At 43.3% G+C, this 25,911-nt stretch overlaps 3 protein-coding genes and 1 non-coding gene across 7 annotated transcripts; 1 reads left to right on the top strand and 3 right to left on the bottom strand.

Annotated features, from left to right (window-relative positions):
* Nucleotides 1-78: 78 nt before the first annotated feature.
* lpcat3 (lysophosphatidylcholine acyltransferase 3) lies at nt 79-8,657 on the bottom strand. Of its 3 annotated transcripts, XM_035530973.1 has the most exons (14): nt 7,797-8,485; nt 6,741-6,848; nt 6,226-6,228; nt 5,838-5,944; nt 4,823-4,916; nt 4,503-4,540; nt 4,009-4,187; nt 3,781-3,889; nt 3,463-3,549; nt 2,932-3,098; nt 2,670-2,817; nt 2,088-2,243; nt 1,635-1,762; nt 79-1,258 (listed from the first exon to the last, which is right to left on the bottom strand). In XM_035530973.1, exons 1-13 carry the CDS (start codon nt 7,879-7,881, stop codon nt 1,643-1,645), a joined length of 1,401 nt encoding a protein of 466 aa, XP_035386866.1. In that variant the 5' UTR covers nt 7,882-8,485; the 3' UTR covers nt 79-1,258; nt 1,635-1,642. The 3 variants fall into 3 exon arrangements, with proteins under 3 accessions (XP_035386866.1, XP_035386868.1, XP_035386867.1); XM_035530975.1 differs by lacking the exons at nt 6,226-6,228; nt 7,797-8,485 and adding an exon at nt 8,511-8,657; XM_035530974.1 differs by lacking the exon at nt 6,226-6,228 and having other exon boundaries at nt 7,797-8,484.
* Nucleotides 8,427-8,483, bottom strand: LOC113570708. Its single transcript, XR_003409914.1, has one exon. It is a non-coding gene; the product is annotated as a U7 small nuclear RNA (small nuclear RNA).
* Nucleotides 8,658-9,040: 383 nt separating the features above from the next.
* Nucleotides 9,041-13,261, top strand: tpi1b (triosephosphate isomerase 1b). Its single transcript, XM_026999168.2, has 7 exons — nt 9,041-9,232; nt 11,438-11,561; nt 11,664-11,748; nt 11,862-11,994; nt 12,272-12,357; nt 12,441-12,528; nt 12,646-13,261. The coding sequence occupies exons 1-7, from the start codon at nt 9,121-9,123 to the stop codon at nt 12,762-12,764; spliced, it is 747 nt and encodes a 248-aa protein (XP_026854969.1). The 5' UTR covers nt 9,041-9,120; the 3' UTR covers nt 12,765-13,261.
* A 330-nt stretch (nt 13,262-13,591) lies between these two features.
* On the bottom strand, nt 13,592-24,818 carry leng8 (leukocyte receptor cluster (LRC) member 8). Of its 2 annotated transcripts, none has more exons than XM_026999119.2 (15): nt 24,456-24,818; nt 23,824-23,962; nt 21,919-22,053; nt 21,759-21,833; nt 21,200-21,584; nt 20,880-21,045; nt 20,446-20,616; nt 20,078-20,296; nt 19,810-19,974; nt 19,355-19,649; nt 19,067-19,168; nt 18,893-18,961; nt 18,659-18,788; nt 18,302-18,509; nt 13,592-18,172 (listed from the first exon to the last, which is right to left on the bottom strand). In XM_026999119.2, the coding sequence occupies exons 1-15, from the start codon at nt 24,494-24,496 to the stop codon at nt 18,010-18,012; spliced, it is 2,463 nt and encodes an 820-aa protein (XP_026854920.2). In that variant the 5' UTR covers nt 24,497-24,818; the 3' UTR covers nt 13,592-18,009. The 2 variants fall into 2 exon arrangements, with proteins under 2 accessions (XP_026854920.2, XP_026854918.2); XM_026999117.2 differs by having other exon boundaries at nt 21,173-21,584.
* Between the last annotated feature and the right edge of the window lie 1,093 nt (nt 24,819-25,911).

The raw sequence follows: 25,911 nt of genomic DNA on the forward strand, positions 1-25,911 counted from the left end.
CAGTAGGCCAACCTGACCATAGCCGCACGCACAACCCCCCCCCCCCCCGACACACACACAGACAGAGCAACAGAGTAGTTTGATCAAGTGCAGTTTTTTTAATGAACATTACAAAAGAAGTCTCATTTAAAATCATTTTATACATTTGGTAACAATAAGGCAAAATTAGTTTCAACATCAGTGAAATCGTGAACAAGTATAAATATTATTAAAATCTTCCTAACGCTACAGTGAGTCCCTGCTTCTTCAGATTGCGTGGAAAAGGGTCTACAAGGTGCCAAGAAATCACAATTCCATGTCATACAAAATAATCAATTTGGCAAGTAGTGTTTATTTTGTAAGATTTCCTTGGTATGTTCTAGTTTTGTGTGTGTTCTAGTTTAAGCAGAGTGAGATGTTGGTAAGTGGAAAAAGTCAAAAAGAATAAACAATTTTTTGTTGGGGACACTTATTGAAAAAGCTACAAAATTACAAAATAAACCCATCCTAAAATTGCTTTTAAAAAAAACCCATGAAAAACCAGTTAAAACAAAAACAAAAAAGAAGGTATAACATTCATTTACAATGGAAGGCATATCCGAATCTTTTACACTGCACAATGTGTGAGTGTTTTACATTACTGTGTCTTGTGTAACTGACCACTGGCTGCAGGGTGGAGAAAGTTAAATAAAATAAACCTTAAATAAAACACAAGTAAACAAACAAAAAACTATAATCCCAAGACAGTCTCTAGTCAACAGCGTAAGGACATATGTTCAGACAACAGCATATCAAGAACACAGCAGCTCGACGAAAAAGTGTTTCATTCGCACAGGCTGTGCCGGCAGATCCGGCCTGGGACAGCTCCCTGATTGGCTGCTTGTCTTTGCAGGAAATGAGACCATTAACACGTGCCACTGAAAGGCTGCAGACCAGAGAGTGATGAGTGCAGTTCTGTGGCTGGAATAATCCATAATAATAACCTTCTCAATAATAATCCAAAAATAACCCTCCATCTTCTCAAAGTATCGTAAAAAAAAAAAAAAAAAGAACACCTCTCCACTCGGTTCTGTAGTATTATCATTTAATCCTTTCTTTAGTCCTCTCCCACAACACAACGGCTGCTCAAAACGCAAAAAAAATCATAATCAAAACGGACATTTGTACAGATTTATGCTTGTATTCATATATTATTAAAGGCCTTAATATTTTCCAACCAGTCACTCTGTAAAAGTCACAGTTCCCTTCAGAGAGCGTTAGGAGGCCCAGACAGATAAACCTGCAAGAGAGAGGAGGGGAGGGTGTGTAGATCCCTGAGGGTCAGCACAGTGCCAATGCCATGACAACCTCAACCACAGTTAAACACATGGCAACCTATGGCCACAGAGCCAACGGCAGCGGAGAATAGCTCAAATTAATATTATCTGTTGCGCAAAACAAGGGCAAAGAAGATTAGAAAGGAGAATTGTGGCTGTTTCCCCATTTTAAATGAACAGCATATAAAGTCTTATTCAGCTACTGACCAAAGTGTTCATGCCTGAAAACAAGAAATAAAACTCACACACACAAACACATCCACAGGGAAACATTTAGCATAAGTGAGGACAAAAGACAAAATAAAAACGAATTAAAGGAAGAGATGAAGGTTAATTTACCCATTATTCTAATCGTTCTTGTTGTCGCTCTTGGTTTTGCGAGGCACCAGTGCTTTACGGAGGTAAGGTAGGATAAGATAGGCAGTGACGAAAAAGATGTGGCCGCAGAAATACACAGATGAATAAACCTGAAGGAGAGAAGATACGTTCAGGTATCACACCACCACCACCACAACAACAACTCTAAAAAGACCAGTCCACATGGCTACACCCATTCCTGCAACTTCACCCTTAGACCATGAGTTACTACACTACCCAGCATTCTCCTCTCCAACAGCAGGCACAGTTTATGAACATCTGTGTGTGCAGCATTACACAGTGGGGCTGTGTGACCGTGGTGCATCATTAGACTGCACAACACCAGTCAAGGGACTAGGGGCTTGGAAGACATGATCCTTACACATCTGGGCACCTACAGCCCCACCACTGAGTCCAGTGTGAGCGAGGGCCTACCTTGAGCCACTTGTCGTAGGTGAAGAGGCAGAAGGGCACAAGTGGGTAGCCCATGAAAAGCCAGTGGATAAACTGCTGCACCACGTACAAGAGGGGGTAGAGAGGGCCGTCGGCCACAGCTGTCAGCATGGGGCTGTCCTTCACCATAGCCTGGGCCTGAGGAACACCGTGGTGCAGCCACAGTTCAGCCACACCAGTGCCATTCACAAAAAGACAATCAAGGTCTGCTTAAGGTCTTAAGTAATGTGCACGCCTGGACCACAATATTGAATTAACACAGCAGAAAAGATGTCTGAAAGTCTCTCATAAAGGCCTGGCCTGATATGTGTGCAATCACACTGCAATACTTAAGAGGCGTAAAATAAATGCACAACACCCAAATAAAGCCGTTCCTAACTACATTCCACTCTTCACACACGCACACACACACACACACACACCTTCAGTCAGGAAAGGCCTTTTAAATGAGCGTAATTGTTAACAGAGTAAGAAGGAAGGCAGCGTGTGGGAGTGGATTTGAGGAGCACCGTTCTAGACGCAAGCTGGGTGTTAGATCGGTAGAAGCTCCACAGCTGCGCTCACCTGCCTCTCCACGTTGACGATGATGAACTCCATGGAGAAGCAGAGGAGGTAGCCGGAGTGCAGGCCGTGCCAGATCGCCAGGAAGAACAGCGTGGAGATCTGCGAGGCCATCTTGTTACCTAGGAACTTCAGCCTCTTAAAAATGTGCCTGAAGAGAGGTGGAAGAGGAGAGAGATATGCAGTCTTGAATAATTAAGAAAAATCTGTCTCCCCACCCCCCCAAAAAAAAAAAAAATTACACAAGAGCTAGAATAGTTCCTACCTGGCCACCCAAGCATTTGTGTTGATGTTGAAGGAGTTGATGGTGCCTGTGAAGAAGGGTGTGGTCTCATATAGCCACACCCTCATGTTGGCACAGGAGTCCCACTGCGCCTCCCCCTTCTCGCTGCGCCCGTTGTAGCCGAGGCCAGAGAGGATGCACACGCCCTCCTGCACAGCAGAGCGAGAGGACGAGCAGCAAGAAGGCACAGGTTAATTTAGTTGACAGCGTGACAGGCTCATGGTAACACAACCCAGGAGAAGCCCAATCGAGTAACTTGAGTGACCTTTCAGTTAACATTTGTTATGAAGGCATGTCATTGGTTGTTACTTTTTGTTTACACATTACATTCAATGTCATTCATTCTGCACCTCTAGGTAAATGGGCACTACACAGTGATGACTTACTTAAATGGCTATTAGCAATTCAGATAAGCCAATAATCACAAAATCACACAAAATAATCAATGGCTTTTAGTGCCATGAAGCCTAAATAAATGGAGTGAGTATGAGTGCATGTTTAGTACATACTAACCGTTATTAGCCAGCAGCTGACATATTTGTACAGGTTTACTTTAGCCCACAGAAGGATGTAAACACACCTGTACCAAAATGGCTGGGCCTAGACAATAATAACCAAACAAAAGAAAAGAACAATAACAAAAACATTAGGATAGGATAATTTTTGACAAAGTTTTTGCAAAACACTCATTCACATAGAATAACAATAAAAGGTAATCCTTAAGACAACCTGATAGACAAGATACTGAAAATATGCACAAGCATAATCAGGACATGTGATTTTCCGATTTACCACATACCACATTAAATTATGTATGAACAATTCACTGACCTCAAACTCATCAGTAAGGTAGTAGCTGTCTGGATAGTATGGCCCACATATCGTGAAGATCAACAAAAAGACCAACCCCAAACAGAAACGCTTTAGGGCAGGGATCCCACTGCAACACAGAGCGAGATTTTTCAGCCCTCCAGCCCATTCCATGGAAAGAGATTGCATATTGCGGGAACCATGACGCCCCCCACTGGGTCACGACCTGTGTCTGTCCCGCAAGCTCACCTGTTTGGCACGTGACCAGGTGAGTCGCTCATCTCTCGGTTGACCAGCCTCAGGTAGTTGCGCAGGGTAAACTGGGGCCCCACCAGGAAGCCGCCGTAGAAGTAGGAGAAACCGCACACCTCCAAGAAGGACGGCGTAGCCAACAGGGCGGAGCTCTTCTGCTCGGCGCTCAGCTGAGACTGTTCAATCAGTGCCAACAAAGACTTTAGTCCAACATCTGAGACGGTACATATAAGCACCTTCCAGTTACTTGCCCCAAATAACAAGGAAGACTAGATGAACACCTATGCCACAGACAGAGTTTCTATTAAAGGATGAACTGCACTTAATCCGGCTTCAGGTTCCGCCCCCCTGCCTTGAGCAGTAAGCAGAGGGTCATCGGCAATGAAGGATACAAGAGAGTGAGTGCATGTGTGGACAGACTTGAAAGGTTCGAGAGATCAAGACATAGGAAAAAAAATTTTTAAAAACACTGGAAGAATCCATCAACTCACTGGTTCTTTTCCACCATCATAGTAATCAAATGACAGGCCTGCAATCCAAAAAAGGGAGGTCATTGTTAATAATAGGATTACTAGCATAAGCGCATGTGGATATGACAACTAACCTGAATAATTTAGGACTCAGTGTTGAGGAATAATGAGGGGCAGCCCTTGGCTATGCGCTTAAGTGTAACTTCATCTACCACTGGCAACATGAACTATGCATTAAACATCTAGCCTCTCGTTATCAATTTCTCAAAAGTGCTTTTAAGACTGAATCTGAATACACTTGTGAACTTGGTGTAAAAGAGGCAACAGCCAGAGCAGCACACCGATGAGTTTGAGTGTGAGCACACAGTGTGGCATGGTCCACTTGATGTCATACTCCTCTGTAGCTGTGTAGTAATAAGCAGTTAGGAGATACATCTGAGAGAGAGAGAGAGAGAGAGAGAGAGAGAGAGAGAGAGAGAGAGAGAGAGAGAGAGAGAGAGAGAGAGAAAAAGAGAAAGAGAAATGAGGGTGTTGCACACGAACACATTCAAATTCCCTTTTGTTGAATCATACACACCCGGAATGTTAATAAGTGTCCCATTGTGTTAGCAAACAAGAGCCCAAATTGAACTAGCAAATAACATTTTAATGAGCCTCACAAATTTAACTTCCCTTTGTTTATTGGAAAGGTGCACGGGTAGTCTCTGTCACCCTCATTGTTACTGGAAGGTTACTTTACCCTCAAGACAGTAAACTGTCTTGGGAAAAGGATAGATGGTATTTTGCACACATTGGAGCATCAACTGTGCTAACGTGCTAACAGTCTACCACAGGCAGCCGAAAGACAGGAAGCCATGCTGGATGCTCATGAGTTATGGGAGCCTACATTAAGCCTGCATTCCATTATAGCACCCATGAGGTCATCAGGCCACTGACTAAATATGTGGGCTAGCTGACACCTAAGCTAGTTTGTAATGATATATAAAGAAGGTGAGGTGCATGTTTATGTTCCTCTTGAAAAACAACAACAACCTTTTAACAAGCAAAATGGATCAAAAATTCTCAGTAATCTGGCTATTGAAGTAAAGGGACATTATTATTCTTTACATCCCCAATACACAAGCCTCCCAACATGGGACAGACACAGTAGAGGAACAAGACTGCCCAAAGGTTCACATTCTACACATTTGAAACTTATAAAAGAACTATGAAAAAGGAAGCAAGAGCTAGAGACAATATAGTCAGAGAAAAGGAGAAACAGAGAGAGAGAGAGAGAGAGAGAGAGAGAGAGAGAGAGAGAGAGAGAGAGAGAGAGAGAGAGAGAGATTGTATGAATGGTGTAAATATCATCCTCACCATCTGAAAAATAAAGCTGCTTAGGACTCCAGTCACTGTCCTTCCCATGAGCCTCAGAAACAGGAACTGGATGACTATACATAATGCGGAATGATAGACCTGAGACCCTACAAAAAAGAAAGGGTGACAGAGCCAAACAGAGAGTGAGTGAGGAGAGTGCGACAGCACAGGGAAGGTGCTGATACAGTCATCAGTCCGTTTAACTTCTTGCCCACATGTGCACACACAAAAACACAGACAGACGCAGAATGAGGAAGGCTTGTTTCAACATTCTGTACATAAAAAAGAGCATTACTTAAAACGTGACAAGGGGAAGAAAGCACCAGCCACAAAAGTGACAGACACAGCAAGGCAAGCTCACACACAAACAGGCAGAGACCAGACAGACCTGCTGTTTTATCCCAATGCAGCATTGTGAATAAATAGGGAAAAGCTAGTTAATAAATTAGAGATGCATCAGTGTGTCTGCACACACACAGGTGCTCGCTCACACACACACACACACACACACACACACACACACACACACACACACACACACACACACACACATCTATATCTTCTGCCTGCGAGTTGTTCTTATCAGATATACCCCAACATCTTGGGATGTTGTCATGCCAACGAGCCCTTGATCCTTCCTGTTCTACGACCTTCAGGATCCAGCTCACAGGAAATCACTGTTAAAAGGCCTTCCAGCTAATTAATTCCTTTACACTCATTCCCCAACTTTCTTACAGGAGAAGGTGCAAAAGATTGCAGTGAGGTTTATGACACCCTGTCTGGAGCTGCACCACCATCTTACAGCTAACCCAGTTCCTGCTTGCAGCTGACAGCTTCCTCTGTCCCAGTTCCAAGAATTTCCACCTCCCCCAACCCTACCCCCTCATTCCTTTTCCATCTCACCAAAGTTAAACACGGCCAGGGAGAGCCCTGTGAGAGTGTGGAACAGATGAATGACAAACGCAGACTGATGAAACAGGAACCGCCGGTAGACCAGCGCTAAAGGATAACCTGGGATGGGAAAAGAGGGAGAGAGATTAATGCATGCATATTTCATGTCAGGTGACTGATAATGACCCTCTATAGAGGTTTGAGAGTCAGCAGATGTCCTTGTGTTACTAGTCCCATTCCAATATCTAGGCCTAAATATGTTTTTTTTCTTTTTTAACATACATGGTTATTGATTTAAAAATCACACACCAAACAGTTAACCATTAATAACTATATGATGTCAGAATCTACAACATTTCATTTAAGAACACTTTCTACTTAGTCACTCTTGTGTTTAAATATCTGGGTTTTAAAAGGTTGCTTTAAATAGAAGCACAGAACTGATCATTCAACAAACATATGTCAAGATTTGGGGTAAAGTTTGCAAGAACACCACGGGACGCACGAAGCAACTCAACCAGAGCTATGCGGGACTTTGTATTTGTAAGTGTGACATTCAAGGTCCCCCGGGGTTATTTTCGGTGGCTGGGCAAGGAGGACAGGAGCATGTGTCAAGCTAAAGTGCTAAAATACAAGCGGAATTTTCTCTCTTCTCCCATCGCCTTGCTCAAAACCCCGCATGCAGAGAGCGATGTGCTTTACGAAAGCCAAGCTCCACTCAAAGTTCGGGGACGATCGTCTCAAATGCTTATTTATTTGATTTGTAGCACGTTGCGTAAACTCGACATTTAAAAACTGTGCAAAACTGTCATTAGCACTGAGCTGAACTCGTGCGTAAGGGCGGCGAGCGCTTGTTAGTAGTGAGTATTTCTGTCCTGGTTCATCTGAAAGCTTAAACACCAACAGCTGTTAATGGACTAGTGACCCTATCCTACGTCCAGGTGAGCGCACTCAGAGGGATCCAGCGTGCGGCTGCCCGAGTTTCACTCGTCCATCACAGCAGTGCACACATTAAAAAATTCAGAACAGCGCTAAAATACACGGATAGAAAAGTTCGCCTACACTCACCTATTAAAATAGACAGAATCAATCGAACTGCCGGTTCAGGCGAACCCAAATATTCCGACAATTTCTCCATCAAGGGAGCCGCCATTTTTCGTTTGGGCGGAAGTAGCGCTAAGAAGAGTTTCCGTGTGTGTGTCGTGCATTCACCACGGACCGCTTTAACCGAGAGCTCGGTGCCCGGTCTTTGCCCGATGAGTCGTGCTACCTCTCCCTAACCCTTATCTTTTCCACTCCACTTCTGATTTAACGGCATATGCGAGTCAAACAGGTTTCGCAACGACATCGTTGCAGTTGCATCCATTAGCCATATAACCAGGTTACAACACTGCAGACCACTGAGAAAGTAACGTGTGTGTTACTAATGTTCTGTTGTTGGCGAAAACCACTACTAATGTAGCGCTAGTATTGACCTGTGAATTTAGTTTTGTCCTTTCAAAGAAAACCTCACGCAGAAATACCTTACTAACGAATATAAAACGATGGGCTAGCAGTAACAATAGTGTTTTCCTGCCCTCTCCTGGCTAGAGATGCAATCGCTGCCGCAACAAACATAATTCAGTAAATTATTTGGTACCGCGAAACAATCTTAACACAAAATAAATAAATAGAACTTTTTCTTTTACACCCACAAAAGGGGGCTTCTTCTTTTAGAAGAAACCTACTAGACAAATTCTAAAAGAGCAAATTTTCCGAAGTGTACTTCTCCCGAACACCCACCTTGAAATGCTCGCTAGGCATCATGTTTATGGTAAGTCGACGACGACTTAAAAACGTTTTAAAGAATCACAGAAATACTTTAAGAAAATGAAGATTAAATGAAGGTTAAATCATAATAATTGAAAATGTAATCACAAGTGGACGAAAGCGTTAATCTAAAGAGTAGAAAACAGACTAAGGCCTTATGGGTATGCAAATATTACCACGCCCCACTAATACTATAGGCTACTTACAATTGCAGCAACAAATTCTAGATATGCGCCGCATTTACGATATTTATTATGCATATGCTTTGGAAACACGTGAATTCGTGATTACTTTTAAAAGTCACCGAGATGTAATGTGACACGACTCGTAGCTGATTTTAACGACGCGGTTCCTCCACATGGAAGCAGCGCAGGAGGAGCGATGACGGCATTTCCAAACGGGCCCGAGCCACGCGCTTGAGTCCGGTGTTGTGGGCGTCGTACTGGAAGCCAGTAAGATTTCCGCAGGTGGCGCGTCCGCCTCCATCGTATAAAGGCGCGTCGCGGCCCGCCCCGCTGCTGTCTCTTCAAACGGGGGTTCCTACCGCCTGCAACGCTGTGCTAACGCATCTCCCTGTGCAACCATGACTAGCAGGAAATTCTTTGTCGGTGGAAACTGGAAGATGAACGGAGACAAGAAAAGTCTCGGGGATCTGATTAACACTTTGAATAGCGCCAAGATCAACGCTGACACTGGTGGGTAACGTGCCGAATGGTTATTAATTAACAACCGCTGTCATAAATCTTTAGGTAGCCAATCTATTGGCTGGCTTTATAGCTCTCGGTGTACAGAAATGCTGGATGGTGGATACATTAGAATAGCTTCTTTTTATTATTATTATTATTTTTTTTTTTTACATAATAATAAAATCCAAAAAGATCTATTGAGGGGTGGGGGGGGGAGTGAAGATCCGTAATTTTGGACCAAAATCTCAAACGAGCCTAGCGAGTTGAAGCTAGCTCGTCATTCGAGCTAGCACCACAACAGTGTTTTACTAAGTCCATCTTTGGTTGGGGGGGAAATATTATATTTAAATGGTTACTTGGAGTCAGCAGTGGAACGCGAGCATGGGTACATCTAGCGGTTGGCTGGACAGATGGGTATTTGGAGACGGACTGCTGCATCTCTTGCTAGCATACGACCCAAGGTCGAATGTCCTCCAGTAAGGGTAGGCCTGTATAAAAAGGGGCCACATTTTATCAGTCAGCTTTAACGTGACTACTGCAATACGCTTTAAAATAAATCTTGAACATAACGTATACTATTCAGGGCGCGTTGTTGATGTGGCTCTGGGATTTTGCTAGAGAAAGGCTGGAAGGGAGGGGGGGTGTGTGTGTTTCCCAGCACGTAGGCACCGTGTGCGCTTATGTCCGTCAAATGAGAGAAATCCTTAGTCGCCGAAACATCGTATACAGCGCTTCGTCCTGATAACACGTGTGTGTGTGTGTGTGTGTGTGTTCGGGCGGTTCTGCATAGCAGTGAAACGGTAAAATTACAGCAAACTAACCCGCCTAATCGTTTGATATTTGGTGCCTTTGATAATCTTGGGGTTCATTTTAAGACCAAGCGGTAGGTCTGCGCATGTTCCTCCAATACTTCCTGACAATACTTGGCTAACCCTTGCTTGCTAGCTAATATTCAAAATGTGCGCTACCTGCGATTATTCGAATTAACTAACGATTTTATCAGCTTGAAACATCAGAAGTCGATCCAAATATTCATTATGTCCCTGGTGACCTCTTGGCGCTTTCAGACGCTCCATACATGGACAAGAATCCGGCAGAAAGCACAGCTACGGACTTCGAACCGCCAAAGTTCAAGTTATATTTATTCCCAAACTAAATGGTTCATCTTGATGACTTAAGTTAGCCTGTAAGAACCTAACTGAGCTGCTGCTCAACTCGGGGCAATCGTTTTTCAGTCGTCTCAAGCTGACCTTCGTCCTTCAGTTGCTATTTGACCATGAGCCTTGGAGAATGCTGCATGACCTTTTCATTGATGACCTCTGACCTTTTGACAGCTAAGACTAGGACGTCTGACCTTTGCAGCAGAGAGCAACAGAGATTAAATTAGACTGGCTTTACCCAAGATAGTCTGGTGAATGCCACCCTCTGCCTCTGAACAGCATGGTGCATTGGGGTGATTTCGAATGCACGTGCGTCAACTTCCAGCCTCATGCCTAATGACATGAGTCTGGCTTGCAGGACGATACGAAGACTGCTTGGTGTCCAGGCTGTTGTGAAACAAGTGTGCACTTTGTCTGAGAAATGTCCAATTTCCTCACTATTTTAAGTATGAACATTAAACAGTGTCTGAAAATGGGATGCACTTTGCAGCTGTGGTTGTTTAAATGGGAATCCCATCTAAAAGCCACCTTTTTGGATGTGAAAGTTCCCAATTAATTTATGGGTCTATAAACATTTCTGACCTGCTTATGTTGGCGATTCTTTCACTGTATATACAAGGTGGTTCTTTCTTCTGGCTTTGTCTACAACCATGTTTCAGTGGTTCCTGCCATGCTATGTTCTTGTGTGGGCCTCCTTTAGAAAACAGTTTTAGCAACTCCCCATTTTCAAAAACACCCACGTACAGCACACCATACTGCACAGTGTATAAATTGGTAGTGTGCACCAAATGTAATCTGTCCTGAAAGCCAAAAATAATGTAGCTATGCTATCGATACCAGTGTGCATAGCCTCAGGAGGGTGATCTTGAAGACCCTTTCCCTTTTAAGTACCACCGTAGCAATTGGTATGGTGACTACGGTATCATGGTTTAACTAAACTTGTCATTCTTTAGTAATTGCAGCACACAAAATGCTGTAATGTGCCAATAAGTATAGTAGTTCTAGCACTTGGACTGAACTAGGTGAAGTTCCTTACCAAAACTTGCTCTTGCAGAGGTGGTGTGTGGTGCTCCTTCCATCTACCTTGACTTCACCAGGTCTAAGCTTGATGCCAAGATTGGTGTGGCTGCACAGAACTGCTACAAGGTTGCCAAGGGAGCCTTCACTGGAGAGATCAGGTACAAGACATCAGTAGAACTGAGGGGATCAAACGGGTCACTTTTAAAATACTACCACACCTTGATGTGCCTTCCTCTGCGTGTCTCTCCCTCCCTCTCTAGCCCTGCGATGATTAAGGACTGTGGTGTGGAGTGGGTGATTTTGGGACACTCTGAACGGCGCCATGTTTTTGGAGAGAGTGATGAGGTAACATGCAAGAAATGATCTTGAGTAACTGTGAAGTCACTTTTACACATTAGTCTTGACGTTTCATTCCCTTCTGCTTCTTCCCTTTGCATTGGACTTGTCAATGCTTGCAGCTGATTGGCCAGAAGGTGGCTCATGCACTTGAGAGTGGTCTGGGTGTGATTGCCTGCATTGGCGAGAAGCTGGACGAAAGGGAGGCAGGCATCACTGAGAAGGTTGTATTTGCGCAGACCAAAGTCATCGCAGGTAATTGACTTTTTAATTAGATACTAGGTTCTAACCTTATAATCACCAGTAAGTCGCTGATTCGGTCTCATTCTTGGTCACCATCACTACATGTTGCTGTAACAAATGAGGCAGGTAATGAAGGGCTTAATGATGAGTTTAATCTGCATTGTTGAAGCAATAGAATGTGTACAGTGTGAGGTCCTGAGGACCAAGATTAAGTATATGTGCATCAAGATTCACTGATGCACTGGATCCAAGTGAGTACTTATTCAGTGTGATCATTCATGTCTTGCAGACAATGTTAAGGACTGGAGTAAAGTGGTAATTGCTTACGAGCCTGTCTGGGCCATTGGCACTGGAAAAACTGCCTCACCGCAACAGGTGCGACTTCTGGCATCGACACTGCCGCAGCCCTGCTTGCAGTATTCCAGGACAAGTCTGTAATCTTTTCCTTCTCTCTGTAGGCCCAGGAGGTACATGATAAACTCAGGCAGTGGATGAAGGCAAATATCTCTGAAGATGTTGCTAACTCTGTTAGGATCATCTATGGAGGTAAGAAGCCAAATCGATTGTTTTATTGATCTGAGACTTGTTTTAACCCAAGGTGTATTGCCTCATTGTGGATTAGGTTGAACAATGCTAAGTCTCTCTCTGCCCCCCCCCCCCCAGGTTCTGTGACAGGGGCAACCTGCAAAGAGCTGGCATCCCAGAAAGATGTGGATGGCTTCCTGGTGGGTGGAGCTTCACTGAAGCCTGAGTTTGTTGACATAATCAATGCAAAAGCATAAAAGCTGCTCACTGTCCAAACGGCTGAGGCCAGCCAAGCATGTTCCTCAGCTGTACAGGCCCAAACTCAAAGTACTTAGCCCCATCTGAACTTTGTTTTTCTGTTTGATATTGCATCACTTTCCTTTTACTGCTTCTGTATTTTGTATTTGTCAGACACTGTATGTGAACAGCACCCAACATAACATACTGTACTGAAGAGAAGTTTGTTACTAGCCCACCACATTAAGTAGTTTAATCACAGACCAGCACTTACATCCATGGCTTTACTTGAAAATGTTTACCAACTTTTGTTTAGTGTTGGCATTAGGACAAGCCAATCACTGAGGCTATTTTTATTTTATAAATTCTGTTCAATGTTCCATTAATGTAATTTTTTTTTTTTTCTATTACAATTTAATAATGCATGGATCTTTGACCCGTGTGGCTAGCAAGTGCTCAGCATGTCAATCTTGGGCAGTTGTACTTAATGGTAAAAGTAATAAATGAGTGGAACAAAGCTTGAGTTAATTTACTCATTTCATATTGATAATCAGTCAAAATATTGGCTGATAAATGTTAGTTTCTAAAATTACATTCTCTACCCTTGATACTTACAGCAACTTCTGACCATTTCTTGGCTTAATGCTTTAAAAGGAAAAATGTAAAATTAAATATCTGGGCATATTGGTTATTCCCACCACAATCAAGTAATCTTAGAAGTTATACCCCTAATCCATATAATTTAGACTCCATGAGGTGGCAATATAGACTAATCTACCAGGAGCCATTTTTCCAATTGATTAAATCCACTGTATAATAATGAATCAAGCCCCCTTCCACCACTAGATTCAACAATCACACTAGCCAGTCATTTCTATTTATTTCAAGAGCAGGTATATGTACAGATAATATACATAGCAGAATTCTGCTGATCACAAATCCTCATGTAGCTCCTTGTGGCTCACATTAGGATCTTAAGAGACTGAGCTGTAAGAAAAGGCAGAGGAGCAAGGTGGTTGTCTGGAAATACTTACTGCCAAGCACAGACACCCTATACAGCCATCATCACTACTACATATTCTCTAACAACATGGAGGGAGAGGAGGAAAGGGGGAGGAAAGTGGAAAACTTGGAAGAGACAGATGGATACAAGGCAAGAAGACTACCAGTTACCTAAGCGTTGATGCGTCCATGAAAAAGAAAGGCTTCAACACAAGTAAAACGGTACAATATAGTAATGAGAAAGTAGTCGAGGACTGGAGGAAGAGAGCAAAACCACAAGTTACAGGGAGGGCTGGAATCATTAGAAGTACGCGGGACATGCTGGAAAACACAGTAGGCAGGTACTGGCACTAAAACTGAAGATAGTACACGTTTCAGAGGATGAAAAAAACCAAAAAAAACCAAAAATAAAACCAAATGCAATTAGATAGGAAGGTAAATGTTAATCATGATGGGACAATATCATTAAAATTCACTCATACATAAGCCATTTAAACCAAATAAATATTACACAAAACTGAAAAACAGCTAAGCCTGACAGTAGAAAAGGAACAAGTAGTATGTTCAGATATTTCCTGTGCCCCAGCACATTAACAGCTTCCTAATGAGAAAGATGCACTGAAGGCCCTACATTGCTCAACCATCAATGGAATCATGCACTGTAAAATCAGAGAAGACAATTAGGTAAATCAAGGGAACAAAACACATCTGAACATACACATTTGTCCAAATATAACAGTCAAGCAATAATAAACCTGACATTGTTAAGAATTTGATGTTTTTACACTGAAGAATCTCGACCTCACCTAGAGTCTAAATCAGTGTTTCAATTTTATTAGTATATATATATATATATATATATAAATATATATATAATCTTTAAAAAACAAAAACAAACCAAAACAAAAACCAACACTACATTAGACTCTGAAGGCTTAACTCAGGCTTCAGACAATACTGGTACAACAATGCAACTTGTGAGCTCGTGTTGGGTCCCTCAGTGCCAACTTTCCAGCGTCCAGCTCATCTTTTCATCCCTCGTTTAGCTCCAATTATGATTGACTGCAAGGACAAAAGAGAATCTGGTAATGAGATACAGGAGGTGGGAGGGAAGGGAAGGGAGGAGGAGAGACTGAAGGGATGGGAGAATGGGGTCAGAGCTCCAGTGGACACTCAACATTCCAAATAAAAACACGGGTCATTTCCAAGTACAGCATCATATTATGGATAAAAATGAGAATCTGAACTACTCTAAATTAACCAGCAGAAGCTAAACTCAAAAGGGAAAGTGCTCCAAAACCCTTATCCTGACAGATGCAATTTTTTATTTAGTGCAAGAGAGATCACACTGATTAAAACCAAACAAAAAAAAAAACAAAACAAAAAAAACTAATATATTTAGGTACTGAGACGAGCACACCCAATTAATGCTCTCAAACTGCTGCTTTTCGATGAGGCCAAATGGAGACATTTACAGACAGGAGGTACCAGAATGTCAACACATGCTTTCATTTTGCATAGGTATGACAGAAACCAAGGAGCCATGGTCTTAACTGGCAGGGGACCAGTACTTAAATTATTCTCTAAAGGAAGGTTTCTATATGCTCCTCAGATGACTGGACACAGGAGTGAAAATGGATAGGGTTTTAGGCAAGGTGAAGATGGAAAAAACTAAGCAAAAAAGCAGGCAAGTAAAGGCAGATGTGTATGTAGATTTTTGCCAGGATGAAAATGTGAAAAAGCTAAATGAAATAAAAACTGAAACAAATCTTGAATCCTACAATTGCACACAAGAAAAAAAAGGTTTTCATGTAACAATGCACAATACAAACTGAGGAAAAGGGGGGGGGATTAGGTTTATATAGAAATGTCAGTATTTATATTATTCTTTCATCCTTAACAGAACAGTAAATTCATGGACATATTTAGCAACCCGTCATATACATTTTTTACACATTCACATCAAATGTATGCAGCACTGTGCACATACTGACTACCAAAAATTTGTTTTCTTGAAACTTCTTTTAAAAAAATGTTAGAATGACTGTCAAAATTAGACTTACCATTGTAAACAGGAATATTTATCTAATCCAAGAGAGAAAATGTATTTTGTAAAATATTTACATAACTACCTAAGAGAAAGATTTTCTTGATGATCTGGACGTGCAACTACATGGAAACGTCGCTGCTAAGTTTCTAATGTTGTCATTAAAAACAAACATCTGTGTTATGCTTCAATACTTCAGAGCGGGATCTGCCAATACTGTTTTAATCACATGAATTGGGTTAAAAAAGAGTAAGTTGGGCATATTGTCAAATGCAAAAAATGAGACCAGCTTCGATTTACCAATTCAAAGACCAATACTGCACACTCCTATGCTCACAGCTGAACTTCAAAGATGTAACAGTCAACCATCACCAATCAAGCTCACAGGCAACTGAATACAATGCAAATTGCTTCAGGACACCCAAACTTATCTTCAACTACCACATTTTTCAAGCTCTCATATGGAGGGGAAGATGATTACTGCATAATCAGGGATTTTCTCAAACTTTCTAGTGCCAAAAAAATCTCCCACTTCCTTCAATGGTCAATTACGATTGGTTCTAACATTCATGGCAAATATTAGAACATGGCAGTGAAACCTTTCAAATTTCTATTCATTCAGTAAATTCACAAATCAAACAGATGGATCAAATCATATTCTCATTAGACAGAATTCTGACTTTGATCTATATGGCTTCCAATCAAGTGAGCCAAAAGAAAGAACATGTGCCGCATGACTCATCTTGCTGCTTGCCGAAATAGCAAAGTCCTTTTTTCCCCCCTTACCAGCCATACATACGTGCACAGACTCAGAGAGGAGGCTGATGACATAGACGCCCACAAAAGAATACAAACCCTTACGCTCCCACCTCCTGAGAGGACCAGCAGAGGCCCAGCTGCGGCGGTCGTCACTTGGAGAACACAAAGATGCTGCCCTCTGGCTGTGCGTTGTAGAACTGCAGTTGACCTCTTCTCTGCAGCTGGCAAACTTGTTTGGTTGGCCCCATCCAGCATCCTAAGCATGGTGTTGGAAACTGGACCATCTTTGTATGGCGATTTGGTAGATCTTCGTGGAACAGCTGTAGATGGTCTTCTTATGGGGCTATACATATCCCTATGTACAGGCTATAAAGACTGAGACTCTGAACTACTTGCCCCTGGAGAACTTCAGCAGCGATAGATTACCATATCACAAGATGAGAGTCAGTGCCTTGTTGCAGCATTTTCACTGAACTATGATCTCTGGGTGTTGAAAGGGAGGGGGGGTGGTGTCGGTGAACTTGATGAAAGCCTGATTTAGGTGTATGGGTAGATGGGTTGAGAAGTGGCAGACAAAGTGGAGGGTAAAGGGATTGCTGAATGGGCTCTGAAGCACCTACATTTGCACAGCCGGAGCATGCCGACATCCTTAAGTCCAAACCTTTACGGCTAATGGGATCAATGGGATGAAGGACCTGGAGGATCCCACCTCCTGCTGGAACTTCTCTAGGCATCCTTGAACAAGGGAGGGAGACTAACATACAAACCATCTTCACGCTGATCTCAGCGACACGATCTAAGCATGGCAAAGTTCATTGAAATGGTAGACTTTCAAGGCGCAACCTGCATCCGATAGCCGCAGCAGCCAGCTTTATCTTTATTAGAAGCTTGGGTGGTGATTGAGCACTTTGTAAATCGACTTTTTTCTTCTTCTTTGGTGTTCAGAACTTTGTCTTCATGTGAGCTTTGAGGCTGTTGGCTTAAGGGGAGAAAAACATGAGAACACAGAAAACCGTTAGCTTTAGAATGATCGTCGAGCGCTAGGAAATGGGGAGACCCAGAAACTTGCGTCCAACTACGCAAACCTCCCTGCCCAATAGCTGAAGGTGACCTAGACTCACTGAGTTGATGTGTTGGATTGATCACACTCTCTGGGGAGCTGTTATTCTAGCATGGATTCATATTGTACAGACAGAATCTCTCCTAACATTTAAAAACCTGAGGTTCCAAGTGTGCGTGGATCAGCAAAAATCACACTGTGGCATTTCCAACTAAGTTACTATATGTATGTGTTTACAGTCCATTTCTGTGTAGAGGTCACACTCTATAAGAGTTATAAGACTATAGTTAAATCTAATCACTGCTGTACAGCATAGATTTTCCTCTAGACTGAGCTTGGTTAGCTTTGATCCCTTATCTCCCCCATCAACCAAGAACTACCCCCTGCTTTGTCTTATCTAGGAAGAAGTCAAACAAGCTGAGCTGGCTTTGCAATCTATCTTGCTGGGATCTGAAGGGGCGAACGTAACCCCTAGCCCCGTCAGGAAGGCCACACATGTATCTAAGCACGGAAAGGCCAGACTGGACTGCACATACTCCACCGGCACAGAGGGCCTGAACCTGCAGGAGAGAAGAGATCAAGGGGAGCGGGAAAAAAACAACAACAACCCAGCATTAGACTTTGCATCAAAACTTTGGTGCCATGTTTTGATTTCCAGCCTTCATTCTGGCCATTAAAGACACACTCACGTTTTGAGAATAGCCCTCAGCGCGAGCTTCCTCTCACGCTCCACAAACTTGTCAATGAGGTAAGCAGCCATGCGCGGCGCACACTTGTACAGCTGGAAGAAGCGGTGGAAGTTTCCGAGCGCCCAGGCAGCGCGGAGCGCGAGAGCGTGGGAGACACATTCGTCCTCGCGGAGCTCTGGGGTGAGATACACCAACTCGGTGGTCAAGTCTGAAAGTGAAACAGGAAGGGAGATGAGAAGAGGGGCAAGTGCACCATACAGGGTTGAACCAACTCAACGGGCCTCCATAACATTTACGAATTCGCTAGGTTTCAGCTTGTCTATACAAGAATAGCTGCTGGTCAACGGGGTAACGTACCTCCAGAATTCTTAGTGAAGATGTAGTACAGCAGTCTGTAAGCGGTGAACTCCCCAATGTTGCTTGATGGGCAGTCCTTGTACAGTGCCTTCAGCTGCGTCTGGCACTGATTGAACTCCTCATGGTCGCCCTGGCGACACAGCAAACACATGCTTAGGTTTTTGAGAACATAACATTGCAGACAAATTCATGCTAAGCCAAGTCATCTGTGAACGATGAGAAAGGACACTGTACCTTCTCCAAAGCAATGCGTGCGTGAGTCTCGTAGACCTCCACCGTGAAATCAGTTCGCACACCTTGAACCTGAAAGAAAGATTCATCATCTGAATAAAGGCAGGAGCAGCACTCTGGTCCTCCAGCGGTGACTTCTGATTGGTGCTCTAAGGACTATTACTGGACTGTACTCACAGTGAGGTCCTGTCGTACTGACTTCATTTGTTCACAAGCATACTGGTAGTCTTGGTTGGACTTCCAGTGAGCCTTCACTGCAGTCAGAGACTTTCGCAACACCTGTACCAACACAACACGGCCGGTTAAAGCAAGTAAAAAAAACAAAAAAACAAAAAAAAGTACGAATAAAAAAAAACAACAAAAAAACAGTGCAGTGAAAGCTGGCATGTGTATGGAGAACTTGAATACACACAAAATTCTACTGAGGAGACACAGACGCAATGTGAACAATCCTCCTAGACTTACAGGGACAGGTCTGACAGTGGCTGGGTCTGGGGCGCAGGTGAGGCGCAGGTAGTTTTTGGTGATGTCTTGGCAGGTGCCCACAATGGGGCAGTCCTCCCAGCTGAGGCCCTCCTGGGTGCCGTTGGGCAGCTCCACAGCATTGATGTTCAGCACCAGCGGCTCGGTGCGCTTGTTGGTGTGGAAGCGTGCCGCGCGGCTCTGCTTCTTGGCCTCGCGGTTCGGGTCGTGGAAGTCCATGCCCGCATTGCCACCCTTCCGCTTTTTGCCAACGCCGCTGCCCAGATCGTCCATGTTCCTGAGCAGGACGGCCAGAAAGAGGGATCCAATTAGCGACTAATCCATTCACTGAAAATGTACTCTACTCTACTCACCGAGCTAACCTCAAGCAATCCTAATTGCCTAAGAATGTGGAATCTCTGGACACAAAAACCCCATGGTTAGGTTTGTGTTAAAACCTGCGGCCTCGGTTTGCTTTCCCGCCTCTTCCTCTGCCTCTCTCTCCTGCCGCTCCTCTCCCTCGATCCCTGTCCTCTCCACGCCCTCGTCCAGCCCTCTGCTGCCGTCGGGAGAGGGGTCGGAGGTCGCTCGACATGCTGCTATCGGACTGGGAGCCAGAGTCACTGTACGCAGAGCAGAAGAGAAAATTAAAGTACTGCACCCATCTCACCAGGCACTGCTGTAACAGAGCTCTCAGTTTTCTGTTGATGTTTCAGTGCTTGTTACCTGCGGCGGTGCCTGCTCCTGTCCCTGTGCCGGTTGTGAGGCGAAGGCGAACGCGAAGAGGAGCGGGAAGAGCTGGAGGAGGGGCTTCTCTGAGAGAACACATTTCTGTAGTTGCCCAGCCTAGCTCCAGCCCTGCCTCGACTGGCTCCACCTCGACCAATCGTATTCTCCTGAGAGCGCTGAGGAACCACCTCCCAACGAGACTGCCTGGGTTTCACTCTGCGGAGAAAGACATTTAGCCATCAAAAGCTATTGAGTCATCAAGAGCATTTACTCATCAATAAGGATAAGTATATTTCTTACCAGAGAAAGAAATGATAAACTATGTAAAACAGGAAAGAAAGCAAGACATGAGACTTGCAACTCACTCTGGCAGTGGTTCTCTAGTCCAATCAATGGTGAAGGCCGAGCCATCTTGTAGTCGACTCTGTAGAATCTCCTTCAACACCTTCTCTGTCCTGTCTTTGTCTTCCTCTGTCTCGCAGGCTGTGAAGCAACGCTGCACATATTCCTTCATGGCCTGGGGCCAGTCTTGAGGCCTACACAAGGACATACACATCCCACCTGTTTAGTTCTTTATAACACAGCGTCAACCATAGCCCATCTGTGTTTTAATGCATTTCCTAGACTTTCAAATGCTCTTTTACACTTGAGCTCAAAAGGTTTATGGTGTACTATACTATAACCATAATGAACAATTTGTGGACTTAAATGCTGAGAGTTGCCTCTGTGCTTATTTCTGATTAACTGCATTGCAAACTGAAGGGCTATGTAGTGGCTCTGAGGGTATGTGTCAAGTCACCCTGTCTGACTAGCTCCTGCAGTGGTAGCTGTGGTTACTGAAGACACGGGGGTTGCTATGGTGGTTGCTGCAGAGGTTGTCTGTTCGCCAGTGGTAAAGTTCTGATTGGCCAAAACGTACGGGCGTTTTGGGATGTTGAACTTCACAGCACCGGTTCCAGGAGCTTCTGAGAGTTGAGAAAGATTTAATTTAAAAACAGCCACAAAACATCACAATAATATGCAATTGTTGTGTCAAACAAATATGGAGCATCTCTCCCGTACACAGGCTGTGAAAATACACACAACACTTACGTTTCATGCGATTCCACAGCTGCTGACCTTTATTCATATTTGTGTTGTTGGGTTTCTTGTTGGCATCCCCCCTTCCTGCTGCTCCATACAGACCCTGTCCCACAGCCTGCTGCTGGTAAGATGGAGGCTGGTAGCCCTGGTAAGCCAGCCTTGGCTGGCCGTGGTTGTAGCCCCTCATTGGGCTAGTCTCAGTAGGGCTGTAGGGAAGGGCTCCATTAGGGTTGTAGGGGGTTTGGGAGGGGGGTGGGGGGTACTGGGCATTTGGTAGCGGTGGTATGGGAGGGGGAGGAGGGGGAGGAGGCTGATCCGATGAGGTCGGGCTCTGTGGGGGAGGCTGGGGAACTGCTGGTGGTGGGGGCTGTGGTTCAGATGTGTAACTTGACTGTTCGTCCATCATGGCCATGGCGGGGGGCTAAGAGACAAAAGAAAAACATGAGGTATGGTAAATATAACCACATGCAGCACTGCATGACCTAATCACCCACTCTACCACAGTAAAAGAAAAACAGCGTTTTGCTTTCAATAAATAAAGTAAAATCCAAGAGTATAAGCTGTTTTCTGTTTGTTTCTAACAGAGAACACCTACCTGTCCTGTAGGGGTTGTGGGTGGCTGGTAGGCTCCTGGAACCCCATACTGACTTGGGGGATATCCTGCAGCATACTATCACAAGGCAACAGTGATGCATTAGGATACACTCTGCCAGTGTTTTGTAGAGTCAGCTTATTTGAGCTTTGAGTGTATTTACCGGCGGCATTGGGTAGTAGTAGTTGTAAGGATATGCGTAGCTCGCATACTGTTGCTGGTTCTGTTGGTACCACTGATAGTACTGTTGCTGCTGCATCGCAGAAGTGTCCGTCACTGCTGTCGGATACTGGCCAGCCTAAAAACCAAATAAACTTCAGTGATTCCACAAACCACAAAAGTGCTTTAACTTTAATCCCTTATTCAAACCCACAAGACCCTTACAGCCACCACCATCCCCCTCCAACGTGCTAACATAAAACATTTATTTGTAAAATAAAGATTTACAGTGCTTATTTAACTTAGTAAAATATGTACAAATCAACAGATCTCTTAACCTCTGAAGGCAAGTAACATGACTAGATGGAATACAACGCCCACTACCAAGTAGAAGTGTCCTGAGTCATTAGCCACTAGATCTCATCTGTCCAGAGTGTTTTCCTTCATGACATATTTAACAACATGCACACCACAATTATAATCCACATACTATTCTTGATCTAGTTAACCTCTTGTAAATGAAAGTAGCCTATACTTAAGTCAACCAATTGTGGTCTTCCATGGGCAGCCAAGTTTGATATTGATGCGATCATGCAGAACCATTGAACATTTCTCTTATTGTGCTAAACAGGGTTGGGATTCCCAAAAGCATCATAACACCAAGATCATTTTTAAATTTCTGTTCATTGTATCACACTGAACACTCACCCTCTCATTTAAGATAACACTACAATGCTTTTGAGAAACAGAGCCCAACTGATTAATGACTTGATTAACCTTAGAGGAGCTTTCTCATCCAAGAACATGGCTAACAGACAAACAGCTAACTAATAAATAACTAATCTGGCAACCATTCAATTATTTTCTTTCTGTTAAAATGGACAGGGTTTGTGGAAAAAGGGCTGCAACTACTACGCAATTCACACAGTCAAGACATTAACTGTTAAACTCATTGTTTTGTTTCAAATTCAGTGCACGTGTACAACAAAACCTTTACAACTGCCCATATTGTTACAGACAGCCCTGTGTCACTATGTCCCCAAAACCAGAACTATTGCTTAAGTGAACTGTCTGTGTTATGGAGAAGTTCAGTTTCAACCATTTACCAGAACCTTGCAAAAGCACTTACCACTTCTTTGGGATTACTGACTGTACTGTGTATTATTAACTTTATCACTGCCATACAACACCACCATTCTTACATACTGATTGCATTTGGGTTATATTACAAAAGAGACCAATGATTATACCAGGATATGATTTAAATGTACTTTCTGCACAGTAAAATGCATTTACACAAGAAATGACATTTGAACTTGCGACAGATTCTAAACAAGTGTGAGCATATAAAATGTAATTTGGACCATGTGGAGCTTGTTTCTGATGCTGAAACATTTGTTTATCCAGATCAAGATAAGAGGTGAGTGGAGACTACATTGTTATGCATGTTAGCATGCTCAAATGGTGATTAATTTTCATCTTTGTTCGATTAAGTTCTTCATGTCAGAACAGGAATAAGGTATTTAAAGACAAGAATATATTGACAAACAGAATTATCCCCTTTCTTGTCTGACTTCAAAAGGTTAAATGCACAACATTTATTTATAGGTCTCTATGTCATTTTTCAAAAGAGAACTGCCACACCTTCTATTATTCTACACCTAGCATTTTGGATTCCAGATTTTGATGGTGAATAAACAAACCACATGGTACAATTAAAAGACTGGTTAGTCCACTCCTGTAACTCAAGTTCAATTACTGGTTTTTTTGTGCATGAAGATGCGTTAGAGCAATACATTTTCCCATGTTAAAGATAGAAAACACTACAAATTCACCCTGAACATCATAAATCTCAGCCAAATATCTACATTTCAACAGTATTCCCAAATTCCAGCGGTAAAAATCTAACCTGAGAGCTGGTGCGGTTGGCTGGAGATGTCTTTGTGGAACTTTGGCTCTTGCTTATAGAGGCCAGGGCCTGTCTGGCCTTCTCCCACTCAGGGTTTTCATGCACAGGCGCCTCTGTTGCAGAACCTCCCACATAAGACCTAGAAAACAGTCAGTATAGTTGATGGGCCTAATTGTATATTTAGTGTACACCTTCAAGCACGGTTTTTTTTTTTTTTACAGCCCGTTGAGTTCAAATAGACATCAGTATGCCAACACATTTAGGGACTGCATAGCAACTTAGAAGTACCCATAAGGGCGTATATTTTGCGAGCATTTCCTGTCCTAAGGTAGCTAACTAGATTACCTAACTAGGTAGCGATTCTGGGACAGAAAACTAATGACAGTATTTCACAGCATGGCTATCCCTCCCGCTAGAAAAAGGGGTTTCAGAGTCCTCAGATACTCCTAGATTAACTAGCTAATTAGCGAACCTAGCTAGCTAAGGTATTCTGAACACCGAAGATAGCACAAAGTTTAGGAACGTTAACGCCGTCTCCCAGTTTATACAACTTTACAAGATACGCTACATCGCCTGTCGTCTACATTTATGTATATAACGCTAAGGAAAAATCCATCAGGCGAATACCTTACCAGGTAGATGTTGGGGCTTGTGACGCCGTATTAGTCGCCATTTTACCCACGAACAAGTGCGCTAAGATATCTTAGCTAGCTGGCTAAACGGGTAGCTCGAAGCGGTAGCTAGCTAAAATAAGCTAGTTAGCCAGCTTAGCTAAGCGTTATTTAGAAAAGCTTCGTAAATTCAGTGACACGGCAGCTAGCTGTTTAAGAAAAACGACACAAAGGTGCTTGGCTAATCCGATCCAAAAAATAAACCAAAATCTACCGATATGAACTTGACACAATTTCGTGGCAGATGTAGATCCTTAAGTCATATCAAAACACTCCGTCGCGTAACAAACCAACACCTATGGGTTAGCTACTAAAACAAAATGGTGGACAGAGACTCACATGACGTATAAACTGGTCCGCGCCTTCTTTCCTCTTACTGGGAGCCGGAATCGCCAGCAGGCTCCCGGCAAACCAGCTGTGGACCAGCTCTAACTTTAAAGTTTTAAACGTAAACATTTTAGCTGACAGCTGCACATCAGCCTACTGTATATTGGTAGATTCTTAAGGATCCGATACATTTGGAATTAAAAGAAAGTACGTGTTTTATTATCAAGGACAGCTGTATATAGCCCCACCACTGCCAAGTTGCCACTGTTGGGCCCCTGAGCAAGGCCATTAACCCTCAGTTGCTCAAGTTGTATTCATTCATAATTGTAAGTTGCTTTAGATAAAAGTGTCAGCTAAGTGTAAAGTGGGAGATGCAGTGAGGACGTACCGGTGTATAAATATGTTAATATGGACAAAGGGGTCAAAAGATTAAACGATTTACAACAGATTATGATTTGTCCATAAAGTATTTTAAGGAAATTATGTATTTGTATTTATCAAGTTAAAATACACAAATGTTACTCTAGCCCAGTGCTGCAAGCTCTGCAGTATGAATGGGGCTCTGAGCTTCAATATAGTTCTGTGAAGACAAGCCTGGGTTGTTCACACATGGTGTTTCAACTTGTTCCAGTTCATGGGGGTCTCATTCGTGCTTCGATGCACATGAACCATCATAACTATCAACAGTTTTTAATCAGAGTCTGTTCTGCTACATACGAGGAGTGAATAGCTGAAAGACTTAACAAGAGTTAAAGGTTCATGTATGTCCAAGTTTAAACTCGTACCTCCGTACATTTGCTGTTCGAGAACACGTGTCGGAGTGTTTCAAATAATTTCAAATAAAACAAGTAACCTCCTTCAACGAGGAATGTTTTTAGAGTTTCACCCTAAAAATAAGGTGATTCCAGACTTCTGCCAAAATATCTCGTCAGTCACGTATTACATGCTCGCTGAGCTGGCCCAATTTTCCCTATTTTTGATTGGTCCAGACGTGACAGACAATCCTTCAACTGCAGTATGCGTCCTCCAATGAAGGCAGAGTAAACACACTAAAACCCCGCCTAAGTCCCCGCTTCGGACTGGGCGGATA

This window comes from Electrophorus electricus, chromosome 10, assembly GCF_013358815.1.
Source record: "Electrophorus electricus isolate fEleEle1 chromosome 10, fEleEle1.pri, whole genome shotgun sequence".
NCBI classification, from domain to species: domain Eukaryota; kingdom Metazoa; phylum Chordata; class Actinopteri; order Gymnotiformes; family Gymnotidae; genus Electrophorus; species Electrophorus electricus.